At 39.8% G+C, this 17,602-nt stretch overlaps 1 protein-coding gene across 1 annotated transcript in view; it reads right to left on the bottom strand.

Moving 5' to 3' along the window:
- Window positions 1-17,602, bottom strand: part of GABRG3 (gamma-aminobutyric acid type A receptor subunit gamma3) — a 364,187-nt gene that overhangs the window by 171,500 nt on the left and 175,085 nt on the right. Inside the window, exons 5-6 of the mRNA XM_075427299.1 lie at window positions 14,131-14,351; window positions 11,755-11,837 (exon numbers count right to left, since the gene is read on the bottom strand). Coding sequence (XP_075283414.1) covers window positions 11,755-11,837; window positions 14,131-14,351 — 304 coding nt within the window. The remainder of the gene's footprint in view (window positions 1-11,754; window positions 11,838-14,130; window positions 14,352-17,602) is intronic.

Raw genomic sequence — 17,602 nt, 5'->3', positions numbered from 1 at the left:
CTTCTCCTGCTTCAGGTAATGACCATTGTCGCATTACTCCACCATGTACTTCAGTATAGTATTTAAACATTAAAGAATACGACCATGCACTGGTCATTAATGTGTTTTGCTTTGGTACACAGATACGTAAAACACCAGTGAGAAGACACACTTTGGTGGCAGTAACAAATCAGAGTGAATACAATTATAAACAGAAGTGCGATTGTCATTCTGGAATCACAGAAACACCTCAGTTTTCCTGCTGAAACTCCCATACAAGTAGTGACCAGTCTCAGCCTGCATAACTTTTGAAATCTGGTAGTACCACAGACCAGGATTTTTGGCTGCCAATTCTGCTAAGACTTGACATAAGAAATGCTGCTATATTTTGCACATAAATCAACAGAAACCTACAGCACAAATCTCCCAAACAGCTTTGAGGTTTGCAAGTTGCTGGGAACAGCCTTTTATCTTCCTCTCTGCAGCCTTGTGCTGGTTAGACAAGAAAAGCTTTAAAGATTTCAAGTATACACTTTGGGGAAAAATGTTGGGGAAAAAAAGAAAGCAAGAAAATACCATGTTATGAAACATGTCGATATCTCAGTTTCCTTTTAATCATGAGACATTTATCCAAGAGTTTGTGGTTGCCTTCTCTTGCTTCCAGAGACAAGCAAGGTTGTCTTATTGAAATGTTGATTTTCAGACAACTGCATGAAAAAATACACTGTTCAGACCTCAGAGTTCTCTTCTGTTAAAAATCATCACTTGCAGACAAAATTCTCCATGCTCATTTGGTCTAGTAGCTTCATTTGAAGTCATTCAACACAGGAACAAAACACCTGTAAGGTACAAACACGCACCTCTTGCTACTTTTCTTCCTTTTAACTTGAAAACAGCAATTGACCTTCCAGAATTAAAATGTGGACAACATTGACTGCTCTAAATGGTTACCATTTTTTTTCCTAAATGAGGTGGTACTTTTACTTTCTTTCTGATAAATGCATAGGCAGTAGTGTAAGTGCAAAATAGCTACTATTTTTCCCTTAGGTACTACATTTTGAAACACAATAAGCATATAGGCTTCACCTTCTGCAGTCAAAAAAATCAGTCAGAAACGATTTAAAAACTGTAAAATAGCCAGTGTGTGATCAGGCCATTTAAAGGCAAAATTGAAAAATATATTGAGAATCTCTCCATAGTCCTTTCAAGATAACATTTGAAACTAAGCATCACGTATTCAGGGTTCAGGTGCCTCAGCATGTTATAGGGTGGGTACTTCTTTCTGTTGAGGACCAAAAATTCCTAAAATCTTCAACAAAGTTAAAATATATAATCCTTAAAAAGAAAAGTTTATATTTCACAAGAATAACGTATTTGCGAAGAAAAAAAAATAAAAGTTTTCCTTGAAAATTCTTCATCAGCTCTGACATTCAGCCTTCAGCAGTTCAAATAACATGAGCTATGCATGTCCTGGTTTTAGCTGGGATAGAGTTAATTTTATTCAAAGTAACTGGGATAGTGCTATGTTTGGGACTCAGTATGAGAATAATTTTGATAACATACTGATGTTTTTAGTTGTTGCTAGGCAGTCAAGGACTTTTCAGCTTCTCACCCTGGCCTGGGCTGCCAGATGCACAGGAAGCTGGGAGGGGATACAGCCAGGACAGCTGGCCCCAACTGACCAAAGCGATATTCCTTACTGTATGGCATCATGCTCAGCATATAATGTTGGGGAAGAATGAAGGGAAGGACATTTGTTGTGATGGTGTTTGTCTTCTCAAGTAACTGCTATGCATGATGGAGCCCGGCTTTCCTGGAGATGGCTGAACCCCTGCCTGCTGACGGGAAGCAGTGAATGAATTCCTTGTTTTGCTTTGCATGCATGTGCATCTTTTGCTTTACCTATTAAACTGTCTTTATCTGAACCCACAAGTTTTCTCACTTTTATCCTTCTGATTCTTTCCCCCATCCCACAAGGGAGGAGTGAGCAAGCAGCCGGGTGGTGCTTAGTCGCCAGCTGGGGTTAAACCATGACCGTAGCATATACCATTGCAACCCATGAAGACTGTAATATTAACAGATTTTTTTTTTTTTAATGCACAATTATAGGAAATGCACATTCAAATGTCAGATCAGTTACTGTACATAAAGTGAAGACTTATAAGCATAGCAGCATCAGAGTGCCTCAAGGCCATAATTAAATATTTGACATATATTCCATTAAGGAAAGTTAAAGGTCAGTCAGTTTGTCTGTTGTCTGTTTACGAAAAAAATTAGGGAAAAAAAATCAATCAATAATATGCATGGCTAGCCCAAATATTGAATCATAACTTAATTTCCATTCCACAGAAATAACCTCTTTATTTAGACACAAAAAACTGCAGTGTTTCTTAAAGAAGAATCAATTGAAATTCTACATCATATGGGAGAATGTAAAAATAATTATTCAAAAATTAAGTTAAAATTAAATTTGATGTCTCTGTTTGTGTTTCTGCTTTCTCCTGTCTAAATCTTATCACTTGTTTGTTTGTCTGTCTGAGGGGTTATCTGACATTAAGAGACATAATCCCAGTGTATTTTGTTTTGACAGATATATGCTACCCAACGACGAAAAAGTATTAAAGTTTTATTATCTGTCATATAACATGCCCTTTACACAAAGTAACTCACCTTTTAAGGAGACAGGCCTTCCCTTCATAGCAAGGGATGCAGCCAGGCAGACCTCAGCAACCTCCCTCTAACAGGGGCAGATACACACGGCGTTTCCCTGGTTGTCCTTTAGCACTGGCAGCAAAGCAACGTTCAAAGCTGCACGACCACCTTCCTTCCTTCCCTTTCTTAGCTCCATGGGCACTAGGGATATGTTTTATTTTTCCATTAATTTTGCAGAATGAGAAGCAAGAAAAGGGAGGTGCCTTTTGTCACAGTAACTTTTCATGTTTCCAGGCTGCCTTGTTTTTCCAGACTGTGTTGAAGTTAAATAAAATTGACAAGACAAGGCTAATGAGTTGAGGACTTGAAGTTTTCATCCTGTTTTCTGAGTCTGTTACTAGTAAACCTTTGATGGCTTCTACTAACCTCATTATCATTGGTCAGTCAAGCCTAGCTAAAGCAATAAGCATTGACTGGGCTCTAGCCAAGATGCGTTTAATCTGAGAACCAATAGTCACTGTTTTTGTTAAACTTCAGTGGTGTACTGCAGGTTATCTGGCTGACCTTGGCAATTCTGGTCTCTCCCTGTTCTCCTTTTCTCTCCTCCTCAGCGATTTTACTTGGTATTTGTTCTGGTTCTGACACCTGTTCAATCCTTCTTGGTTCTCAAGGTACCAAACGGTTTCTCTACACTTGGAAGAAATTCTACAGCAATTCTTTGTTTCTTGTAAGATACCAGTGAATTCAAGTGCACAGTTCTAACAGTTGGGCGATGGATTAGTGTAACTTCCAGCGTGGCCATTGAGGTAGCCATGAAGACAGTAATACAATATTTTTTTTTTTACATCAACTTATTACAAAAACTAGAGTAATTAGAAAACTAGATGGTCTTTGTTTCTTTAAAAATATGCCACCTTTCCTACTAGGGAGTTAAATTAGCTTGAACCTCCGGGTTCAAGCAAGCTCATGTTCTGCCTTTGGAAATGTGCAATAAGGATACGAGAAGGGATCAGTTGCAGCTTTTAAGTTGCCTGGCAGTGGGTTACCTTGACATGTACTTTGATGTTTTGTGTTACATTTTGTGATGTAAATTTCAGTTACATCAAGGGAGGCTACAAGGAATAAACACATGTGGTTATATCAGCATTTGTAAAAATCTAACACTCTAAAAGAAGAGAACCCCAAATAAGCATATGATGCAACAGCTGTGCACACACACACAATGGAGCATGCACCTTGGAAGGTGCCTTAGAAAGTTTCCTCAAGAAACAAGATAACCACCAAAGATCAAAGTCTGCCCATAACCCAAAGAGGACTGAGCTATGTACAGCACTGTGAAGAGTTTGGGCACTGCTGACTATAGATCCTTCTCTGACTGTTGCCTGTAAGAGCAACACCATGCAAGCCATTTAGCCTGCTTTCTCGTGTTGAAATAAGAGACCCATAAAGGGGCACTTTTACCTTACTTACAGACGATCCTTTATCTATAGAATGGATTGCTATGGCTCCTTAACTGAGAAAGTGCAAAGATTTCAATGCAGCATGTGCCCATGTTCTCCTGTGATGCAATTGTTACAGAGTCCTAAAACCAGTCATTCCTTCTCGTCGTAAAAAACATGATCCAAAGGAGTGTGACTCTCTCCTGATGCTCTGTATATCACTCAGAGCTGCCAGCAGTTTAGGAGTTATGGATCAGCCTCTTCATAAAGATCAGATTCATTTGCAAATCAGTTATCACGTACATAAATAGAGAAATAACAATAAAGTAAATTCATAGTATATCATCGGTGAGGAAGAAAGTTATTTTCTTCCTACCTGTGGTACATTTGTGTCACACATTTCAAATGTTTCTTAAAAAAAAACCAAACCCTCACACTGGAACATGATAACATGCTTAAAGGGGTTTTGGCTTCAAGTAAACACCAAATATCATGAGATCTGTGATGAAATCATGGGAACTAACAATGACTGTCACATGGAAGAGACTCCAGGGGCTTTTGTTGATACATTCAACTGTCAGACATGCAACCAGCCACCTGCTTTGCTTCAGCATCTTCTCTTATTTTCTCCTGACACCATAAACATAACTTAGTCAGCTACATATATTCTTGCAAAAAAAATGTCTCACAGGCAGGTTTTGTCTTTCCTAAAATTGTTTCGGGTACTGATGGCTTTTCCTTTAAATCTTGCTAATAGAAAATTAAGAAAAACAAGACTGGTTGCTTTCAGAAGCTAGATTGCACTTGGGATTTTTGGGGCTTCCAATCTCCTTGGAGGGAAGTCAGAGTTGGGGGGTCCTATCCTAGTATTCAGATTCTGGAACAAGAGCATTTTTTCTCACTCTGCAGCAGATTGCCTAGAGAGTTTGTGCCATGGCATGGGCCTCCCATCTTCCTCAGCCAACTGTGCAGGGTAAATGGGGACACCAAGCATCCTTGGGAAACCGCTGCAAACCTGGGTAGATGCCAAATTCCTGGAATAGCCTACCTTCAGCCCAGACAGTCTCAGGAAGAGTTTTCTGGACCTAAGATGTCATGAGTTAAGAATTTTAGGCTTCACTAATTAGCACTTGCTGTAATTTTACTCTAGGGTCTCATTTTTGCTGGAAGTAATGGCAGCTGCTTCCTCTCCAGAGGAGCCTTCAGCCTTGTGGAGAAAAATCTCAAGAGTTGCTATAAAAGGAGCAAGACATTTAGTATGCTGCTAGGCCAAAACCTTAGATTTTTGTAAGGAACAGAGGAGCAAGCAATAATACATGAATTACCCACTGCTATCAGAGAGGCAATGGACAACCCTCAACTGCAGGGAAGTTTCGTATTTTTTTCTATGAACCAGAAATCTTCTGTGCATTGGTGGCTATCAGATCTAATATCAGAAAGTTTTAAGTCTAATACTCTTGTATCACAGCATTCTATATAAATTTGTGATCAGCATTGAACCATATAGCCGTAAATGTGTAGAAAGGTGTCTCTGATACACCTCACGCAATGAGACAGAAGACTAACAGAAAGTAGTGCCGCACCAATACTTACAATATGCACTACTTTGGCACGAATATACCATAATTTAGGTTTAGAAAGTGTCACTTTACAGTGAGTGTACTTATGCCATGGATGAATTTCACCAATATCATAGATATATAGTACATCCTATTGGAGCAATTAGGTAAAAATTAGCAGAACTTCCAATGCAAACTAACTTGTAAAATTTTTATGAGTCTTGGCTTTGCTATAAAATAGAGTCATAAAAATCTAAAAGACACTTAACGTAGTGTCTCTTACATATTGAGAAGTGTATTGATTCACACACAGAAAAGTAGTAGTGAATTAGCCAGCAGGGAGTAGTCAAGAAATCGGATAAATATTTCTCTCTCTAAGAAACAATACATTATTAAAGTTAGATAGAAAAGAAACACCTGCAGGGAATTTTAGGGAAACCTAAGTAGAGTTAACAACTGAGCAATGCAGTAGCATATTACAGTCAGAATGACTGTTAGAATGAAGAAATTAAATTATTCTCATACGAATAGAACACGTTTCAAATTCACTATATCAGGTGTCATTGTGGGTATCTCAGGAAAAAAATGCTTAGAAACATTAATGCTTACAGGTTAACAAAAGCAAAGAAGATCCCTACAAAATCACGCATTCCTCATAAATATTTGGAATGGTCAACTTGTCTTTGAATCCTGCTTTACACACCAGCCAAGGTATTTGAAAAAATGTGTAACAAAAACAGTAAAGTCTAAAAGAGGGCAACAGAAATAAGAAGATATGTAAATGTCTGTGTATGAGAGGGATTAGCAGATGAACAGGAGAATGGATTTTTCACAGATATACTTCATATATTGTATTCATGAATCGTCATAAATGACACCTAGTCATACGCGAAATACAGGGTTTGGGAGGAAACTTTCAAAGGTCAGATTTTCCATAAACATTTTTTTTTCCCTCTCTATAAGACCTCTCTATATTGAGTAATCTCTGAAAAGGACAGCCTTCTGAAGAAAAGGGTCGATGCATCCCAGTACCTTCATCTCTACCTTCCTAGAAGTGGAAAAAGCTGCAACAGCTAAAATACGCTTGACACAAAACCGAATCAAGAATTCCATTGATGCCCCATGATCCAGTTCAGCCCATTACAGAGAGCACAGATGGGAAGTTCAGATGTGGATTAAAGCTCTTGCTGCACATTGCAATCCTTTCTCAGCATCTTTAATGAAACTCCTCTTGAGATACGAACATTAAGCTGTGTTCCTTCTGGCCTGTTATTCACCAGGAGTAAAATTCTGCCCTCAGACTTTATTAATGATGCTGCTGATGGTAAGTGAGATGAAACAAAGCACAACTCATTCCACAGAACCAGCATTTACTTTTCTAGGCTAGGAGAAACATATGAAAATTGGCGATGACAGCTTGTTCTGTTAGGAAATTAATGATATGAGGCTCAAAGTACTGATTGCATATCCATAAGAGGTTTCATGTTCAAAGGGGTAACATTTGATTGAACTGAGTTTGTATTTAGAAAGATGGGATCTGTTTCTTTCAAGCACTCTGTTAGATTTGGATGAATTTGTTTTAAATGCATTTCACAATTCCTTATCTTTTTTCTGTAGTATTTTGCATACATCACTTTAAAAAAAAAAGAACAAACCTGAAATTTTAGAGGGCTAAAAGTACATGTTTAAGGACTTGACTGAGCAAACTGAACTGTCAATAGCAGGCAGTTTTGCTTTCCCCGCTTTTCAAGTGAACCAAAAACACTTGAATTGCTTGTGAATCTTTGTGTGCATACTTTAGTTTTTGCAGGAGGAACGATATTCTGGGCATGCCAGAATGGGTATTCTGCAGCAATCCTCCAGTAATGGGCAACTCAGGACACTGTAGGCCTTCTCACAAGGGAAAAGATAAATAATTGGCCAAAAAAATAGTCAGCGTTTCTATTGCCTAAATCTAAGGTGCTATTAAAAATGAACAATAGTGTCTGCAGTTTGATCAGAACAGCAGCAAGAATAATATAGCAATGAAAACTGATTAATCAATTCAGTCTTTTTATTTTCATTCTGGCATCATGCACTGCAGCTCAATTTTACTGCAACTGGTAAAGCCTGAAGCAGGGCCTTACAGACGGTTTCAGACCTCAGGTATGCAGCTAGCATAGATACACACCATAAAGGTCCTTGTACATAATTAAAAAGTTAGTTGACCAGATGCCCTAAAAAAGGTGTAATGTGTTTTTTGCTTCATTTTTGTACAGCTGTCTTATGACATTGTCTGAAGGAGTGTAATTAATTTAAGCTAATCTTGAGCACACGGATGGGGAGATGAGGTGAAGTATTGTTTCTGGGCTGAAAAATGAACATCTTGAACAATTAACTGTTGTGCAGGCATGGGTGAAAGCATGCTCACATTATTTTGCAGTATGCTTAGTCCTCTCAAATTAAGAAAAACAAAAACATTCAACTGTCCCACCAACGGCTGACAAATCAAAACCAAAACCACGTATAAAAGCTGGAAACCAGCAACTCTAATGGAAAAAAATTCCTCCAAGTACCTTAGCTATACAGCCACTTTTGCCTACTATTTAATCTGAAATACTCTCACTCCCCCAGAATAAAAAACATAAGGGCCATTAGTACAGAGTGATCTCATTACGCTTAATAGCTAACAATGCATTTTTCTTCCAAAGATTTGTCCAAACACTTGTGCACCCTTACAAAATTTTATCACCTGCAGTATGCTATGGTAGGAGTTCCACAGTTAATTGCACTTAACTTTTCATTTCCAGCCTGTATTTTGCTGCCTGTGTCTTATTTGTTTATTCTAGTGCTGACATTGTCCTTCAGACAATACTTCTTCCTTGCTGATGTTTATGCTAATCTTAACTACCTCCATAAACTAAACCTTATGGCAGAATTCTGAAACTATTTCCACAATGCACAAATCAGTGCTGAACAGAGATAACCAAGACAGTTTAAGATGCTACTTGAATACCAAAAGTAGCACAGCAGCCTCCTTTGGCTCAGGACGATAAACTAACCCAAATGAAGCAGCACACTGACAAAATATTTTGATGCAGTGGTATATACTACTTCAAAATCATATGAAGAAAATGTGATCTTATAGAGAAAAATCTAGCAAAGATTGCTACACTGGGACCAAGTCACAGCATTGATTCTTTATTCACAAGGAAACACATATTCATAGCATGCATTGGCATTAATGCCAATGTTGTAGCATCTGTGTATTAAGGAATCCGTCTTGCCAAATGTGGTTGATCAAACCAATCCAGTACACAGAGTGGGAAAGAGCTGTCACACCGCATAGCAGCCCTGCATTATGCCATTGGGGCCAACTTTTCACAGAAACAGTGTGCTAAGCGTACATTTGCATAAGGAGCACAACAACAGACACATACCTATCACGTGCCCTAATATGCCAAATGACTCATCTCATCGTGTCCCCTGAAGCACACACTTGCACAGACAGTAAAGAGATTTCAAACTATTTCAATACTTTATAATTCCTATAAGCAAAGACACTAGAGAGCTCCAGGAGCCATTCTTGAACAAGATTTTCAAAAGGAAAGTGTAGGTAGGTTTTAGTAGCCACTGTTACCACACTGAGATGCTGCTGTTTTCTCCTTATTCATCCTGGCAAACAGACCAAGTAGAGCTCAGTATTCCCACCTAAGGAATAGCAACTGTCCCCAGAGCAACAACCGGGTTAGGATGTGAATTAGTTGGCACTAGAGGAAAATACTCTAGAAACAATTTGATATTACTTTCACATTTCTGAAATATCAAGGGAAATTTATATAAAAAGTAAGAAATTTCAAATATTAACCTTCTTCTTGTACGTGTAGAGATGCAGAGAATATTCTCTGAAACGTGCTCTTTTTTATTCTTGACTACAGTAGAAACTGCGAAGATTTGTCTGTGTGCCAGGGAACAAATGAAAGGGGTGCAGAAGTAAGCAGTGCTGTGCAGTGAATTCTACAACCGTTTTTATTTTGTTCCAAGATATACATCTTGGAATCAGTAATCAGCTTGTCCCCCCAGATTTTTGTCATAGCTGGCAGTAATAAATCACTCAGGCATTCACTCATTCACTTCATAAGTCCCACTGAGTGTCATCTATCTTGAGACTGCGATGAATGTACAAAACACTGAAAATACATCTGAGTTATGAAAAAAACAAATCACACTGGAGATGTCCTACTATTATGACAGTAGTAGTGCTAAAAGAGTTCACGGAATAGAGCACAATTCAGTACGAACCTAAAGAAATAAACTTTTGCTATCAACATGACCAAAAAGGTTGATGAAACTATAAAACATTATTTTAGTATTCCTCCACCATTTTTCCATCTGCCAAGGAACTATAAAGCACACACATAGAACAAACTTTTTGCTTTTGCTTGATCCTTTGTTATTTCTATCTCCATAGATAGTAATATATGTATGTTTTCAAGGGCAGAAGGAATCCGAGGTAGTAGTTCTAAATTAGGAGGAACTTCTGCAAATCAAGATGTATTTGAAACTTTGTCATGGAGTGGAGTCTTCTGAACTTCACACTGATATCCTTCCTCTTTAAGTAAAAAACCACAGAGCATAACTTACCTGCATGCAGCAACTGTCTAGCTATTAGAGAATGGAAGGTTTGAAGCAACTTTCCTGTTTATTAGAATTCACCTTCTTTGGATATTGCTGTCAAATCTATGTGGTAGGGTGAATTAGTATCTCTGGACTGGGATTTAATTTTTAAGATCATTCCTTTTCCAGTACTGCAACAAATCAACAGCAGATTACCACAAGGTAAGAGTAGCTTTCTGCAGTAACTAAAATAGCTGAGGTGTGTATAGTTCAGCGACAACTGTTCATTAGCAGGAAAGGTCATTCAAGAGCTATCTGCCTCCTGTTCAGATGAGTATGCATATATTCTACGTATCTGAATTAAACACACCACTGTGTATTTTTGGCCAGGCATACTTATATACACAGATCATAAAAAATGGTGATGTAGTGATAATGCATTGGAGGAAAGGGAGATGTTTACGCTGGCAGAGTTTTTAAAATAGATTTCCTGGGGAAAAAGAATACAGCTTGCATCAGCTGGAATTCAGATCGTGTTTCTGATTGAGGATCACTGTTTATACACTACTCGTAAATGGAAATCAATACCCTACTATCACAACAGCATAACTTTTATGAAGACATTAAAGACTGTTACTCTTTTATTGTTTTTTCAGAGATGATGAAGAATATGCTATTTTCTAAGTAGAAAGGCAAAACTATACACACCCCGTTCACCTTGGAGAACACAGATCATGAGTCTTGGAGTTTATCAAAAGAAAAATCTGTAGTGGAGACCCTTTTAAAATTTTTTGTAAAATATTTGCATTGTGTCACTTTAGATTACAAAACTGTGCAGGTGTACTCACGAGCAGACAGCTCTCAAGCTTTATCAAATGAATCAGCATGAAGATAACACTTCCTCACAGTAATACTGGACCTCAAGATTCACTCACCTGACTTGTTTTCCATTCATTTCACCAATGCATTTGTTTTGCCTGTTAAATAGTTCTTAAATACATCAACAACACCACCGACAACATTAGGACTACAGGACAAGCTGAATAATAAAAGAAAAATGAGATTTACAGTAGTTACATCATTTACTTTTACTAGGAACAGAGAGGCATTACCATGCTACTTACTATAAACTCAGATGTTCAGAGATTGCTGAGCTTGTCCCCAAGCTGTGCACCTCTACAAGAAAACTGTAATTTCTATTTTCATTTGCACGCCACATGACTTTGTAGATTAACATACCACAGACTAGCATGAATATCTGCTCCTGCTGAAAGTGCAACTATAGTATCAAATAAAAAGGCTGTTTCTGACAAAAATAAGAGAGTAAATCTACAGAAAACTTTGTGGCATAAGTCCATTGACTGGGAGTGCTAGAGAGGAAAACAAAAAAACCCTGAATATTTAAGCAAACCTAAAATTTCTATACCTGTTGTGGAATGACTAACAACCTGACAGACATCAGAAGTAAATAAACTCACGTCCCTACATACTCATCACATACCACAACAGAACATCAAAGCGGTACTTACAGCTAGAGAATATCAGAGGACACGAGTGTTCATCCATTGGGAAATTGTGCAGCTGCAGCTGGCACTCAGCGTTGATGGTCAGCCTATGGAGAAACAAAGCGCCTGTTACAACACATCAGCACAATGAACAGTCAGAGGAGGAAGCTGGGTAACGTTAGGTCTGTAAGGCCTGAAAGGAATGGATTATATATGCAGATTGTTCACCGGCTATTTAGGCCTGATCCAAAACAACAATAATTCACTAAAACCACAAATATTTTCAAACATATGTTTAAGACTTTCCTGATCCCAAGAAATCTGTGCATATGTTTTTCTCTAGAAAAATCGTCATGCAAGGACATGTGATGGAAACAGCTATTCTTTACAAAAATAACAGAAAAATGGATGATGTGGTGGTATGCAATTCCACAAAATTAAAACCTCATAAAGGATCTTATAAGGAACATTCTTCACATTTACTCATAGTATGAACTTAAAATTCTTTCAGTCATTTTGAGCTATCTCTCAAAAACTTAATAAATCTCTGTATGACATTCTCAGTCGTACAGATGTAACAAACACATCAGCAGAAACGTCTTCAACACCATGTGAAAGCTTGTTTTACGTGATATCCCTAACACAAAGGACACTATGAATGGAGCTGATTTTAAAATTACTATTAAAACCAGATAATCTTCTGTCTGATCACTTAGAAAGTAAATCTTTTTACTCAGGTAGATTGCATTAAGTGCTACTTTATTATACAGTCTTTTTCAGGAAACAGACACTACATGAATTGCGTGCCTGAATTTATGCAGCAAGTGAGGAGCATGAGGGGGTTTTGTTGCTTTTTTTTTTCTTTCTTTTGTTTTTTAAACTAATCCAAAAGCTAACAAACTGGATTGAGAAAGGTTTGTGTCTGAAATTTAGGATGGCACAGAGAAAACCTCTGTCTTGGAGAAGGTCATCTGTGAGGGACTTTAACGATGTTTTTGTCCTGAGACTGGAAGACGACTTGTAATGTTACAGCAGGAGTGCGTTCACACCCAAAAGCAGGCAGGAAAGAAGAGGGAAATGCATGGAGAATGACTGAACTTTGCACACTTTCTCCTGAATACAGAATATTTATCAGCACTTGACAGACCCAGGGCATACAGTAGTTACTGCTTCGCCATACCCATTCTGTGTGCTCATTTAAGTCGGATAAATTGTTTTTGAATTACACAATGCTATCAATGAAGAGTGATCAATGTAACAGTTGCTGTTATGTAAAAAGGAGGCTGACCTAAGTGGGAAAAAAATACCTCAAAACCTCTTTCACAAACTAAAAATGCTAATTCAAACAATCCACTGGGTCAAATATTGTCCCTTTTTTAGCTGTTTCAGACAAATTTTGCAGTCCATTCAACAAATAGTTTTTTTAGTGATATGTAATGTATGTAAGTCTACTTGCCCTGAAATACTGAAATAGGACTTAATAGAAAAAAACAAGAAAAAATCCCAACAACCCATCCAAGAGGGAAATGGAGTTCCCATGCTAACCACTGAAGTCTTTAGCTACAGGCACTGAAATAAGCAAGAGCTCTGTCACAGTGGAGAAAGCCTAAGAAGGGAAGGGAACTAAAAATGTCAGAAGCATTTCCAGCTGTTTAATTACTTTCTTATTGTTTTCCAGAGACTTGCTGTTGGAGCCCAACTGCAATTGCAAGTATGATCAGAATATGCTGTTGCACTGAGAGCGCAGAACACAATCACTGCAGATAATGCAGCGTGAAAAGGATGCTTCTGAAAAAGTTTGCCATGTAGAATATGACTTATGGCAAAACACACTTCTGACCAATTCATCTCTTCCATAAGTAAACACCTCTTTTGCTTTCCACAGGCTTTTTTTATGCAAATATATACAGTACTTCTAGTACCATACAGTGGATGTTATCACAAAGATTCAAAGAACTCTAAAAGCCTTTCCTCCAGCAATTCACCCTTGTGATGAGATGTGACAGACTATCTTTCATTGTGACTTATCTGAAGAATCAAGTATTGGCATTAGCATGAATCAAGAAATACTTTATCCAGCCCTGCATCTAACTCTGATCAGAAAGGTTTCTGACAGATTTTATGGGACTACATGCTCTTGATTTTATTACAAGCACTAAAAAGCCCAACTTCTACAATTTAGACAGACCTATTTCAATTCTCAAGATTTCTTTTTTAGAAAGAGAAGACTTTGTTTTTTAAGCTCTGCAGTACTTATGCCTGAACATTTCAGTATTTGCCAAGCATGATCAGGGACGTATCAGGAAGAAAACAGCAGAGGACAACAAAGATAAGGCTGAAAATTACTCCTACTATGCCAGAGGTGGGAGAAGCTTTCAGCCCTACACGTTGACTGCTCACCTGAGGGTGTACAAGATCTTGCCATCATTCCATATGCGGAGGAGCTGGTTGGGGGTGGTGATCCAGTGAGCCTCTGCCGTCTTGGAGTTACGAAATATCGTGTCTGGGATCCAGATCAAGCCAACCATGTTGCTGTTCAGAGTCAGTATTTTCATGGTGCTGTTGAAGCGAAGACGGCTATCTGTCCACGTTTGGGCAAAAAATATATCAATTTGATATTCCTGCAATGAAAGCATGATACACAAATCTAAATCAGTTCCACACTTCACTCTACTACTTGGTCTTTGACAAGGTCTATCTGGATGTAGAGTGGTAGGATACATTCAGGCCCGTGGAAAAGTTTCTTTTTTTACTGCCTGAGGAAAAATTTTTTTTTTTTCCCCCCTCTCCAGCTTCTTTAGAAAGCAGGCCAGACATCTCACTTGCCTTGGTCCTGCACCATAACAATTTCTGCACTAGCACATTCTTTTCCTTTGTCTCTGAACAGTCACAGATACAACATACAATTTGCAGACTTCTTTGTCATAGGGCAGACTGACAAAAGAGGTGTGAGAGATGAATAAGAGCAGGACATGTAAGCTAGAGAATGGTAATTTTACCTGATTATGGCAATGCCTTTTGCGGGGCGGGGGGGTGGGAGGTGTAAAGTCAATAAATTAGTTGTTCTGTATGTTACCAATTGTTCAGCCACTCATTTTCCAGTCACAGTACAGCAGAATTGAAAAAGCATGTTTGTGTTTCTTTACAAACACCTCATGTACCTCAAATGCCAAGAGCTGAATGGTCATTATCTTACAGCCCTGAATAGGCTTATATCACAATTTACATGAATCTCATCCTTTCTTTCACACCATGTTTACTTCTGTAAAGTTAAATTACACATGGAGAAGCAAAAGTTATATAGGTGAACATACAAACACACTGATTTCTACATGTAATACCCCATGGAAGAAACTGGACAAAACCCAGTATTTGAACTGCGAATTCCAGCCACCAGAGGCTGAAAAAGGTCATGTTTGCATTTTCTTATGTTCCTCTCCTAGAGGAACATAAGACAGCTCTAGCTGTGAACCCTGTGGAAATGGTCATCTGATTGTGTCATGAGAGACCCTTGCAGTATTGCCGGGCTGACCGCATCAGTAACAGGGACAGTGTTTGCGTATGCTCTACAATGCAGGCTAGTACAGGGACTGGGGATAAGCCAGAGGAAGCCATCTCCTTAGGACTCCCAGCTGATGTACTCTTGGTACACCTGAACAAAGGAAAATTCAGGCTGTGTGGAAAATCTAGTATGTCTTTGCCTTTGACAACTCTAAACATGCTTTCATTGCATTTTCATTTGTTTATTCCTAAGTTTTAAAAGTGAAGGTATAAAAAGCAATTATATTCTACAAACAGTATTTTATATTTTTAAATTTATAGATCATAGAATCATAGAATCATAGAAAGTTTTGGGTTAGAAGGGACCCCTAGAGGTCATATAGTCCAACCCCCCTGCAGCAAGCAGGGACACAACTAACTAGATCAGGTTGCTCAGAGCCCTGTCCAACCTGGTCTTGAATGTTTCCAGGGATGGGGCCTCCACTACCTCTCTGGGCAACCCGTTCCAGTGTTTCACCACCCTCATTGTAAACAATTTCTTCCTTATATCCAGCCTAAACCTACCCTGTTTTAGTTTAAAACCGTTACCCCTCGTCCTGTCACTGCTGTCTCTACTAAAAAGATTGTCCCCATCTTTCCTATAGGCTCCCTTTAAGTACTGAAATGCTGCAATCAGGTGTCCCCGTAGCCTTCTCTTCTCCAGGCTGAACAAGCCCAACTCTCTCAGCCTGTCCTCATAGGAGAGGTGCTCCAGCCCTCGGATCATTTTTGTAGCCCTCCTTTGGACCCGCTCCAACAGGTCCACGTCCTTCTTGTGCTGAGGGCTCCAGAGCTGAACGCAGTACTCCAGGTGAGGTCTCACCAGGGCAGAGTAGAGGGGCAGAATCACCTCTCTCGACCTGCTGGCCACGCTTCTCTTGATGCAGCCCAGGACACGGTTGGCCCTCTGGGCTGCCAGCGCACATTGCCGGCTCATGTCCAGCCTTTCGTCTATCAGTACCCCCAAGTCCCTCTCAGCAGAGCTGCTCTCGATCCTTTCATCCCCCAGCCTGTATTGATAACGGGGGTTACCCCGACCCAGGTGTAGGACCTTGCACTTGGCCTTGTTGAACCTCATGAGGTTCACACAGGCCCACCTCTCCAGCTTGTCCAGGTCCCTCGGGATGGCATCTCGTCCTTCTGGTGTCTCAACCGTACCACTCAGCTTGGTGTCATCTGCAAACTTGCTGAGGGTACACTCGATGTCACTGTCCATGTCATTGATAAATATATTGAACAGCACCGGTCCCAGTATGGACCCCTGAGGGACTCCACTCATCACTGGTCTCCATCTGGACATTGAGCCGTTGACCACTACCCTTTGGCTGCAACCATCCAACCAATTCCTTATCCACGGAATGGTCCACCCATCAAATCCATGGCTCTCCAATTTAGAGACAAGATTGTTGTGGGGGACCATGTCAAATGCTTTACAAAAATCCAGATAGGTGACATCCATAGGTTTTCCCTTGTCCACCATTGTTGTTGCGCCATCATAGAAAGGCACTAGGTTGGTCAGGCAGGACTTGCCCTTGGTGAAGCCATGCTGGCTGTCTCGAATCACGTCCCTGGCCTCCATGTGCCTTGGCACAGCTTCTAGGAGGATCTGTTCCATGATCTTCCCAGGCACAGAGGTGAGGCTGACAGGTCGATAGTTGCCAGGGTCTTCCTTTCTACACTTTTTGAAAAGCGGCACAATGTTTCCCTTTTTCCAATCACTGGGAACTTCCCCTGACTGCCATGACTTTTCAAATATCATGGAGAGTGTCTTGGCAACTACATCAGCCAGTTCCCTCAGGACTGTGGGATGCATCTCATCAGGTCCCATGGACTTCTGTACATTTAGGTTCTGCAGGAGGTCCCGAACCTGGTCTTCAATTACAGCTGGAGGGATTTTACCCTCCTGGTCTCCTTCATGCCATTCATCGACTTGGGAGGGGTGAGGAGAGAGGTTGCCAGTGAAGACTGAGGCAAAATAGTTGTTGAGTACCTCAGCTTTCTCCTCATCTGCTGTTGCCAGTTCGCCGGTCTCGCTCATGAGCGGGGGTACGCTTTCTTTGACCATCTTTTTCCGGCTGACATACCTGTAGAAGCCCTTCTTGTTATTTTTCACATCCCTTGCCAAGTTCAGCTCCAGCTGTGCCTTGGCCTTCCTGACCCAATCCCTACACAACCGGGCAGCTTCCCTGTACTCTTCCCAGGAAGCCAGTCCCTGCTTCCACTGCCTGTGCAGTTCCCTCTTCTTCCTTAGTTTGACCAGCATCTCTTGCCTCAGCCATGCCAGTCTCTTCCCTTCTCTACCCGACTTCTTACACTTGGGGATCGAGAGCTC

Source organism: Opisthocomus hoazin, chromosome 1 (assembly GCF_030867145.1).
Source record: "Opisthocomus hoazin isolate bOpiHoa1 chromosome 1, bOpiHoa1.hap1, whole genome shotgun sequence".
NCBI classification, from domain to species: domain Eukaryota; kingdom Metazoa; phylum Chordata; class Aves; order Opisthocomiformes; family Opisthocomidae; genus Opisthocomus; species Opisthocomus hoazin.
The sequence above is the reverse complement of the archived record's forward strand: the minus strand, read 5'-3'. Positions and strand labels throughout refer to the sequence as shown.